We start from the raw sequence: 9,752 nt of genomic DNA, 5'->3' as shown, positions 1-9,752 counted from the left end.
TACCATCTGAGCTACGCCCCCATGGTACTACCATAAATCCCCAAATTTCGCGCTCCTGTTTAGGTACTTTCCAGGCGATTGCGTAAGCCCTTCCCATGGGTTCATTAAAATTGTTGGAACTGGAGACCGCCGGGTTGTCACGCCATACCAGTTGAGTACCGCATGTTAAATACGTCATTACATTTGTTTATACAATAGTATTTAGTATCTCCTTTCAAGTAAGTGATTTTTTACGTAACAGGGGAGAATAGAGACCACATGGTTTCTCGTATATTTTTTAGAAATTTATTGTTATATTTCTTAGAACGTAAAGTGTCTTTCCAATATAGGTAACACATGTTTTTACCGCGATTTCTTTCCCTTTAATTTTTAGTTTTTCTATAACTTTGTGTTTTTAGCTATTCTTTTAATATTTATAGTTTTATTATAATTCCATCTGATAATTAAGTTTTCTAGTTAATCGTCAAAATTGATAAAAAAAAATGCATTCCAACAGCGTTTTCAAAAAATATGAGAATACAGTGGAACCTCGCATAACGAGCAAAATTAATTGTAAGAAAAATGACTCGCTTAACGAGCGATGTTTCGCATAACGAGTGACAATGAGAAGAGAAGTCCCAGATTTCCCGCCTTCTACATCATTTTCAAAACTTTGTATATACATATTATGTATATTTTTGAATATGTTTCACTATTCACTTTATTGAGTAATTAAATAAAATGTGAGATTTCATATGCACATCTTTACTGTAGCATACTACATGTGCATGCGTGTATATTCAGTTGCATATATATAAAAACAAAATATTTTTCATTTGCCAAGAACCTAGTAGCTCGCAACATTAATTTGCTTTATTTCGAAAATATTTTACATATTTAAACCAATAAGTTAATATCAAACCTTTTTGAAAATCTACATTTTCTATTAAATTCATAATTATAATTCAGCGCTAAAAAGACTAAATTACGAGTTTTGAGATGTAACAAATGCTCAAATAATTATATTTAAGTAAAAAACATATCACCGGAAGAAACCCCACAGCTTTATCTATAATTTGCATATATTATGACCTAACTGTCATTTCTCGTTATCAAGTAATTAAACATGAAGATATGAAGAAAATTGTTCATATCTTTGTCATTAATTGACGATTTATATATCAGAAGATGCGCAATAGAAGACCCTTCCTCATGTTACCATAAATTATCTATAAATCTTTACAGTTTTTGTGTAAATCTCTAAAAATGAAAAACTTTATGAGACTAGTGCTTTAGGAAAATTTGGAAAACTGCGAAAGCCAATGGGATTTCGACGAGTATGAATTCGTGCGCGCGAAATTAAATGTTAAAAGCAATTTGTTATCACAATGTTATCAATGTTACAAAGGAAACACGTGTCGTTCTTTCAATTGCTCGAAGCCAGGCAATCAAGAGAATAAAAGGCATTCGTTAACTGCAATTGCAGTATGCGCTCAGGCAGGATTTGATAACTAATAACAACAACAACAAACTCATAAAGTCATTACTAACAAAATATTCACTATTTGCATGTTTTCCAGCAAAAAAAATAATAATAATGAAACGCTGCAATAACAATGCAACGTCCTTGAAGTACAATATATACAATTATAATAATTACGACATTATCTTGGTTAATATTCACATAATATTTCCACTTAAATACGTTTTTAATTATGTATAAGATTCAGAAAGTTTGTCTTAGAAAAAAAAATTGTTTAATACAGAATTACGAAAAGGTTTATGTCATCTTCATCAATTTGTCTTTAAAACGCAATTACTGATTACTAAACCAACCAAATTACGTCTAGTTGACTAACAATGAGTACTTAATACGAAACAAACAAATAGTCATAAATTGAAAATATATAGATTTGTTTTGATTTGCACGTAAATAATTTACTGATATTTTGAGTCACGCCTAATGATTTACTCTAAAAAAAGTGCTTTAATCGACCCATTTTATTTCCTATTATATGAATGGAACAATAAAGTGAAACTTTCCATATTACCACACGTTTTTTTTTAATCATTTACTCTTAACATAATCTGTATACTTAAAAGATACATTTTCTTATATAAACAAAACCATTTTAATTTCAGAGTTTTAAAAATTTCTAATTATATTTCTAAAGTATCAACGATTAAGTAATTCAAATATTAAAATTATCCAATGATTTTAGTATGATATAATTGGTTCTACTAAATATAAGCAGTGGAAGTTCTAAATATATTTAAAGCAATGGTGGAGATTGACTTTTCTTAATATTAGATCTAACCTAGCTTAAGCTAACCTAAGAAATGCAATATTTATGATATTCTTTAATATGTAACAAGAGGAAACCGCAGTCGGGAATTTCCGTACATCGCATTATAAATAAATACATTTGATAAACAAAATTGAATGCACAAGTCGACGAAATTACACAGTTTATAAATTAAATATAAATATGGTAATTATTGAAAAAAAGGAATAAATAAATGTTAATGTGTTTTGAACAGTTTGTACTAAAAATAAACTCTAATTTTAATTCAAATTTAAAAAAAATAATATGATATGTGATATGATGATGATATTTTATGACTTATGTAACGTATTAATGCTAGAGTTAATAAATTGTAGAAAATAGATTACTGATGCAAATTTTCATATTTCAAAAGTTTTGGCGCACTTAATGCTAACTACTGCGCGAACGCAAGAACTAGAATACAGATATTCCATAAGCATTGGTCCTCTCTCGCATCGTCAACCATAAACAGAGGCGTTTTGGACAGGGATCGAATAGTGTCGCGTCGTAGAAGAATCGTTCCGATAGTAATTGTTTCTTCAGGACAACACACAAAAGATCCAGGCAACCGTCTCAAAGCTCCGCTCTATTTCCCAGAACTGGTAAGTACCTTTTTCAATATTGAATTTCGCTCCCATATTGTTGCAAGCATCCATTACTTTAATTGGTAGTTTAGGTACGAATTCAAAGGCAGTAGAAATGGGTGACAATGGATTCGACCCCTGCGAATGCACTTGGACCCATGAGGTCTCCATGTGCAGACTCCTGGCCATGGTGAGTTTTTCCATCAACAATTGTAGTACACCTATTAACAATAAGCATTGATTCCAGCTGAGGAATTCACAGAATGACTGCACAGACACAGAATGCTACCAGACAGGTAAATTACTGCAGATTGCAGCAAATCGTTTTGCACAATGCTAATTTATAATTTTCCAATTGTAGGTCTTCCTGGTGAAGAGTCTACTCCAGTTGATCCACACAATTACACATTTGCTGTGGTGATGCTGCTTGTATACCTGCTGATCCAAATGATTTACATGAACCGTAGGGAGAACAACCCTCCAGCCACCAGCAAACCGCGCAACAATGATGTAAGCATACGCCCCAAATTAATTTAAATTCTTATTGTTTAGTGTTAATATTTTTTTTTAATTTTTTGCAGAGTTCCCGCGGAAATCCGCCCACTCCACCACCCACAAGTTTCTGAATTGTTTCTCTTTTCTTACATATTTCTTAGTAGTATTTGCTCGCTTAAGAATCCCAAAAAAAAATGAAACAAAGAACCCCTTTTTATTATTAGATAGATAATCCCGGTGCTGATATAATTGTAATAATCCGTAGCTAATGCGAATATCCTTTAGATAAATTCATTAGTCTATTAGCCCGATCCGTGCATGAATCTTCTAATCATGGCTGCAAGAAACTGTGAGCAGATAGGGTGAAAAGCGCACAGAATAAATTTAACGTTTCTTTAGTCCTTTCAATTCACATAACATTCCTCTCTTTCTTTTGTACAGTGTTTAGGTGGCAGGTCTTTCTTGCGACAAAAGAAACGAACGAAATTTCTTCTTTGTTTTTTAATACAAGTAAAAAGTATATATATATATTTTCCTTTAATTTTTCAACCTTAAGTTAAGTTGAATTGTTTAACCACTTAAGGCACACTTATAAATTTAAATAAAACAAGAAAAAAAAAATAGAAGTATATAATAAAGAACAGAATATTGCATCCATGTCGTGTCTATGGAATTATGTATTGATACATATATAATATATTTATTGTATATTAAAATATATTATTTTAAATAAATGTACATACAAGAAAAAATAAGAAATCACAATTTTGAATTGGGTTTGGGTATTTGTTTACACAACAACGGATCTACTACTATATAAATGGCTTCTTAAAAAGTTAATTCTTTGTACTGTGATTAACTGTGGTTATCTCTTTCCGAACCTAAATAGAATGTACAAATTTTCTTCTTCTGTATATAAAAAAAAACACGTTGAAACTGTGCATCCGCGATGCTCTAAATCCATTTATGTCTTGTCCTGGCCGCTCTTAAGTGTCTTTCGAATTTTGTTCAACACTCCCGTCATCTGTTCATATTTTCCGGTCGAGTTTGGTAGGTTCTCGAAGTTGATTACTGGTGACATCTCTTTGGAGAAGTTCTCGGAGCATGGCAACCTCGAGAACGCTGATGCGGACTTCAGGATTGGCGTTCCGAAGATGCTCGCCTTCACGCTGTTCGTCGCTTCATCCTCGACCACGGACAACGAGGTGTCCTTTGATGCATCCTCATTATTATCCTCGTCTTTCTGCTCGGATTCGTCGATGATTTCACCGCTTTCGCTCAGCTGTGTCAAGAGTTGTTCCTTCTGCAAGTTCAAATCCAGCAACGAAGTTGAATCCTGAAACGACAATAATAAAGCTTTATATAAAAAAATACATTTTGTTCGCTCGAACGTACACTTTACATTCATAAATTTTATTTCAATATTAGAATAGAAGAGCGTAAATAATAAAATAAAGTTTGCAAACGAAACTAATAATTTTCATAGAAGATTTTTATTTATTGCTAAGAATCATTATGAACTCTATGAAGAGAACTTTAATTTTAATCAAATCCGCTTTGTGATTCTAAAAATATATGTAGTTCATTCTGTGTGGGTCGTAGGTCGACGACCTCTTTTCTCCAATCAATACTTCGCATTGAAATTGTATACAGGTACGACAATGAAAATATTTTGTTCCAAATCACCTGGCAAGAATTCACGACGAACAAACACGTTTTGTAAGTGTAGGCCGAGTATATTTATAGCTTATTTTTTTTCGTTATCACAGTATAATATATTGTGTTGCATACTAAGGATAATTTCAGGAAAACTTTCCTGATTATTAGTAAATAATAATATTATCAGTTCGAATTACGCTCATTCTCAGCAGTATTTTCTGATGCTTCATAATCTTTTAATAGATTTTGAATTATCAAACAGAAAATTAAATTTCCAACAACTTTTTAACAATTTCTGAAATTATTACTATGATGATAATTATTAAAAGTTTCCTAAACATTTTATAAATATTTCAAAATCGGACAAGTTATTTATAAATAAAAAAAAATGTTGAAATTGAAGTAACAATTATAAAAAAAAATATTACCTCTGATGCAGCTTCCTGTGATGCATCAGCATCTAAATCCATGTCAGATGATTGTTGATCCTCGGCTTCGTCAATCGCCTTATTGTTGAACCAATCAATCATTTTATTCTTATTGCACATCTCCGAGAATGCAGGAACTCTATATTTGTTATAATGCTAAGGACAAAATAAACAAACTTTAGAATATCGACTTGTTTTTTTTTCAATAACACATTCAATACTCACATCAAAAATTCCTTGCTTTGTGGGCACATTGAAACCAGGATAATCCACAACCTTCTCAGGATCAATGGTTTCCTGCTTCTGTTTCTTCTTTTTACCAATTTTTGATACATCCAAGTAAATATTCATATTTGATGCAGCCACTTTTGCCTCCTGCAGCCATCCAGGAGGATATCCCATCAGCCTCATTTTATATACATGTGCTGGAATCTCATCACTACCTAGCCCCAAGGCATTCCTCAGCTTGTCAGATACCTTCCCTGGTACTAAATGAGAATACTCAGCATTTTCCTCAACATGGTATCGACTATAATAAAATTAAATGAATGCTTTAATAAATTACAAGAATTTTAACACTTACACGTTAGACTGTCCATTATTATTCTGTTTGAAAAGCCTCCTGGCTTGGTTTATCTTATGAAAGTCCTTTGGTTCTGGGCAATCCTTTAAGGAATGTGAACCATCACAGTTAAAGCATGTCTGCACGAATTTAACTTTATCATCTTCCTTCTTTTCCTTCTGAGCCCCAGTTACTTCATATTTTGTAGTGTACATAGTGTTATTCTCTCCATGATCAGATGGCTGTGTGTCAAGTACAAACAATGAATCTCTCTTAGCTACCATCTGAATGGTATGTTTTGATTCCACAGCTTTCAACTCCTTGAATTTGGCCAGGAATTTAGTAAACTTATATTTGTACCTGGACTTTATATTTGAATTTTTAAATGTTATTGTTATCAAGGGTGAATTGGAGGTGGGTTCTTCTCCATCAGGGTCTGCCAGTTCGCATTCCTCATCCGTCTGGCAATCGCCGACTTTGTCAATTACAATAAGAGATCCATCAGCGTCTTCATTCATTCCTTTGAATGTGGATGCTTTCGTCGCTATAAAATCTGAACAATTCCTGCTCTTCTTCTTGCTACTTTTCTTCTTCGGAGTGGAGTCCAGTGAGCTTGAGTCTGCAGGCTTCGCACTGTCGTCTGACAGTTGTATGCTTTGGACAGCATTGCCTCCTGTCGATTCATGTGGACTGTCTCTGACAATATTCTGATCATCTTTGCACTCCTTCACTGCAGTAGTGTTGAGGGATGTTGAATCGACCACACACATCTCGACGCTCTCTATTGAATCCCCCTCGACAATTGAATCATGGATTTCGATTACTGAGACATTAGGTTCGATCACCTGGACGCTGGAATCATTTGAACCGTTCTCGTTGCTCGCCTCGCTGACCAAATCAATCAGGCCATCGTCGGCACCGCTTGCTAGGTTAGAAATTTTTGGGCATTTTTTTACGGGCTCTTCGTTATCGTTCTTCCTCGAGAGCTGAGCACTTTTTTCATCATCACTTAACTCGATTATACCTTGACACGACTTCCGCTTCTTTCCTTTGCTCAGTTCATCCATGATCTTCGAATCGAATTGGAAGAAAAACAACTGTAAACCAAAAGCCGCAACAAACAAACAACAATTTCCAATACTATAACCGCAAACAATGGACAACGCTTCTCATTGAACTTATATTAAATTCGGACCAAAGAGGTTAATTTTACAAGCGTACCAACTATTAGGAAAACAAAACTTAGAAAGAACATCATCAAATTTTCCACTATTAATTAACTTAACATTAAAAAAACATTAATTAACATGTACTGCAATTGCATGTTAGCATGTATTACCAAAAATAAACATGTTTTCCCTAACATTGATACATAGGCAACTTATCATACATAAATACAAAATAAAGTCTGTATTCATTTAGGTAATTAATGTACATTACGTAACTTTTGTTACACAATAAATTGCATAACGGTAGTGATCTTTTTATGCAACAATAAAATGTAAGAGAAATTCAGAAAAACACAGCTTATCGTTTATAATATAACAACACAATATTATAGCGCAATACAAGCACCTGATTATACAATAATGAGAATAAAGTCTTCGTGGATATCCTGAAATTAATCTAAAACTGAAGACTTACATAACAATAAACATGTATAAAAGTTATTTAACTTATGAGTAATCAAGAAAAATCTTGAATAACAGACAAAAGCTGAAAATTGGCACCTGATTGTGCAACAAAATCAGAAAAAAGTTCATTATTTTTCAAGTTTTAACGAAATTCGAAAATTTCGCAAAAATCGCGCAAAATTTCGGTAATTTTCAGAACCATTCAAAATCAAAATATCAATGCTAGAATTGTATAATTCGAAACACAACGGTCTCCAGTTTACATTTTTTGTTGAATTGTGTAATTTTGCTTCGTGATTATTCTAAAATTAATGAAACGTGACGATTTTCATTTTCAGCAACGACACTTTTTTTCAGCTCATACCAGACGAACAAATGGAGGTAGAAGGCTGCGAGTAAGCTTGTTGAAAATATGAGACTTTCAGCTTTAATTTGAGTATTGGATGATCTAATTAACATCAGGATTAGCAGTATAAACTGAAAACATCAAAAATTATATCAAGTGTACATGTAGCCAATTTAGAAGCTTACAAAAGGAAAATAAATTCAATTATAAATTGATTGATTCTACTAAATTGATTATTAATAGATTTAAAAAAAAGTTAATAAATACATTGAAAAATAAAGAACATACTTTACTTATGATGCAAGAAATTTGAAATATGTTAGTATCTACAATATAGATATATACATATAGAATTTGCATTATTTCATGATGACCTTTCGTTTTCTCACCTTGATGTGTTGTAAAGGAATGAAGGGTCTATTTCTGAAAAGGGCATGTATCTTGGCACGATTGGCACTGACAGTTTTCCCCTCAATTAAATAATCAATTTTGTATTTTTTTTGACAAATAGTTCTCGTTCCATCGCTCGCGGAAACCTCTCTAAACATTCCATTAAAATTTCGATTCGTTGAACGCACGCAATGCGATCGGAAAACGAATTCGTAATAAGCCTGGTATCGATGTAACTATTAAAACGATGCTCTCCCATTGATCAGAGCCTAAGTGAAAAGATACGATGCCATTCCTGAAGTGCAAACTGTACGAGAAGCCGCGTTCTCGCGTTCTGCAGAATCTAGCTCACAGACAGGGCTTGAGACATGCCATCAATACGAATAAAAAGAGCGTTTTCGTGGGCCAATGGAAGGACAGCAAGAAGGAAAGTACGTTGCTTATGGTTATGATGTTATTTGGATTGTTGATGGTGCATTTTAGGTTTGGGTAGTATGCAGATGAAGAGCAAAAAGTACTACGAGGGTAATTGGTCAGGAAATTATCCGAACGGATTCGGCATAGCCGCGGCTAAGGACGTCGAAAATGTGCTTGTTTTGGAGTACAGGGGAAATTGGGAGGACGGATTTTACAATGGGTACGGGGAGAGGCATTATCCGGATCACAGTTATTACAAGGGGTACTTCCGGTGCAACAAGCGACACGGATATGGACAGTATTGGATGGCCGATGGAGCCTTCTACGACGGAGATTGGGCCAACGATGTGAAGCACGGGTTAGGTATGTACGTGTATCCGGATGGTAACAGGTACGAGGGTGGCTGGAAGAACGACCTCAAGCATGGACGAGGACGGTACTTTCATCTGCACGTCGGAGAAATGCAGGAAGGAGTCTGGGTCAAGGATATCTGCGTTACCAGTCATTTGGTCTACATTCCCTACTACGAGATCTGCTGTTGCCCAGGAGAATACCTCATGCAACTGGTGAGTTTCAAACAAAAAAAAATATCGAAATTTCAAAAGCTTATAACAGGAAAATGGTCATCACTAAAAATTTAAAAAGAAGCTAATTGGAATATCTATAGTTTTATCTTTAAAATTCATCTTAAATAAGTTAGAGAACTATATCTATTTGCATTATTTTAGTTGGAGTTGAAGGATCCGGATATGGTGTGCAAGATGGCCGAGGATAGAGCATTGGGGGAGGACAGCGAAGATAATCTTCAAGAATCGCTGGACTCCAGCGAGAAATCATTGAACACTCTATAAGAAAATCCCTCCAAATTTCATTTATTTTCTCACGATCAAATCGACGTACAATACAAAAAAATCATGTTCCGCGTATATGT

General features: G+C 33.9%; 3 protein-coding genes across 4 annotated transcripts; 2 read left to right on the top strand and 1 right to left on the bottom strand.

Annotated features, from left to right (window-relative positions):
• Window positions 1–2,755: 2,755 nt before the first annotated feature.
• LOC108563975 (small integral membrane protein 14) lies at window positions 2,756–3,783 on the top strand. Of its 2 annotated transcripts, none has more exons than XM_017922830.1 (5): window positions 2,756–2,908; window positions 2,983–3,080; window positions 3,138–3,186; window positions 3,252–3,400; window positions 3,472–3,783. In XM_017922830.1, exons 2-5 carry the CDS (start codon window positions 3,006–3,008, stop codon window positions 3,514–3,516), a joined length of 318 nt encoding a protein of 105 aa, XP_017778319.1. In that variant the 5' UTR covers window positions 2,756–2,908; window positions 2,983–3,005; the 3' UTR covers window positions 3,517–3,783. The 2 variants fall into 2 exon arrangements, with proteins under 2 accessions (XP_017778319.1, XP_017778318.1); XM_017922829.1 differs by having other exon boundaries at window positions 2,978–3,080.
• A 130-nt stretch (window positions 3,784–3,913) lies between these two features.
• LOC108563974 (zinc finger CCHC domain-containing protein 8 homolog) lies at window positions 3,914–7,243 on the bottom strand. Its single transcript, XM_017922828.1, has 4 exons — window positions 6,056–7,243; window positions 5,698–6,001; window positions 5,473–5,628; window positions 3,914–4,721 (listed from the first exon to the last, which is right to left on the bottom strand). Exons 1-4 carry the CDS (start codon window positions 7,099–7,101, stop codon window positions 4,350–4,352), a joined length of 1,878 nt encoding a protein of 625 aa, XP_017778317.1. The 5' UTR covers window positions 7,102–7,243; the 3' UTR covers window positions 3,914–4,349.
• Window positions 7,244–8,691: 1,448 nt separating this feature from the next.
• LOC108563978 (MORN repeat-containing protein 3-like) lies at window positions 8,692–9,735 on the top strand. The gene is made up of 2 exons (XM_017922836.1): window positions 8,692–9,387; window positions 9,550–9,735. Exons 1-2 carry the CDS (start codon window positions 8,899–8,901, stop codon window positions 9,670–9,672), a joined length of 612 nt encoding a protein of 203 aa, XP_017778325.1. The 5' UTR covers window positions 8,692–8,898; the 3' UTR covers window positions 9,673–9,735.
• The last annotated feature ends 17 nt before the right edge of the window (window positions 9,736–9,752 follow it).

Source organism: Nicrophorus vespilloides, unplaced genomic scaffold, assembly GCF_001412225.1.
Source record: "Nicrophorus vespilloides isolate i.1.1-1 unplaced genomic scaffold, Nicve_v1.0, whole genome shotgun sequence".
Classification (NCBI taxonomy): domain Eukaryota; kingdom Metazoa; phylum Arthropoda; class Insecta; order Coleoptera; family Silphidae; genus Nicrophorus; species Nicrophorus vespilloides.
The sequence above is the reverse complement of the archived record's forward strand: the minus strand, read 5'-3'. Positions and strand labels throughout refer to the sequence as shown.

Coding starts and splice junctions, on each gene's coding strand:
- LOC108563978 (XM_017922836.1), top strand. CDS start 8,899: ATGCAGATGAAGAGCAAAAAGTACTACGAGGGTAATTGGTCAGGAAAT. Junction 9,388..9,549: donor GAGAATACCTCATGCAACTG/GTGAGTTTCAAA, acceptor GCATTATTTTAG/TTGGAGTTGAAGGATCCGGA.
- LOC108563974 (XM_017922828.1), bottom strand. CDS start 7,101: ATGGATGAACTGAGCAAAGGAAAGAAGCGGAAGTCGTGTCAAGGTATA. Junction 5,629..5,697: donor CAAAGCAAGGAATTTTTGAT/GTGAGTATTGAA, acceptor TTTTGTCCTTAG/CATTATAACAAATATAGAGT. Junction 4,722..5,472: donor CACAGGAAGCTGCATCAGAG/GTAATATTTTTT, acceptor TTGTCGTTTCAG/GATTCAACTTCGTTGCTGGA.
- LOC108563975 (XM_017922830.1), top strand. CDS start 3,006: ATGGGTGACAATGGATTCGACCCCTGCGAATGCACTTGGACCCATGAG. Junction 3,187..3,251: donor CACAGAATGCTACCAGACAG/GTAAATTACTGC, acceptor TTCCAATTGTAG/GTCTTCCTGGTGAAGAGTCT. Junction 3,401..3,471: donor GCAAACCGCGCAACAATGAT/GTAAGCATACGC, acceptor AATTTTTTGCAG/AGTTCCCGCGGAAATCCGCC.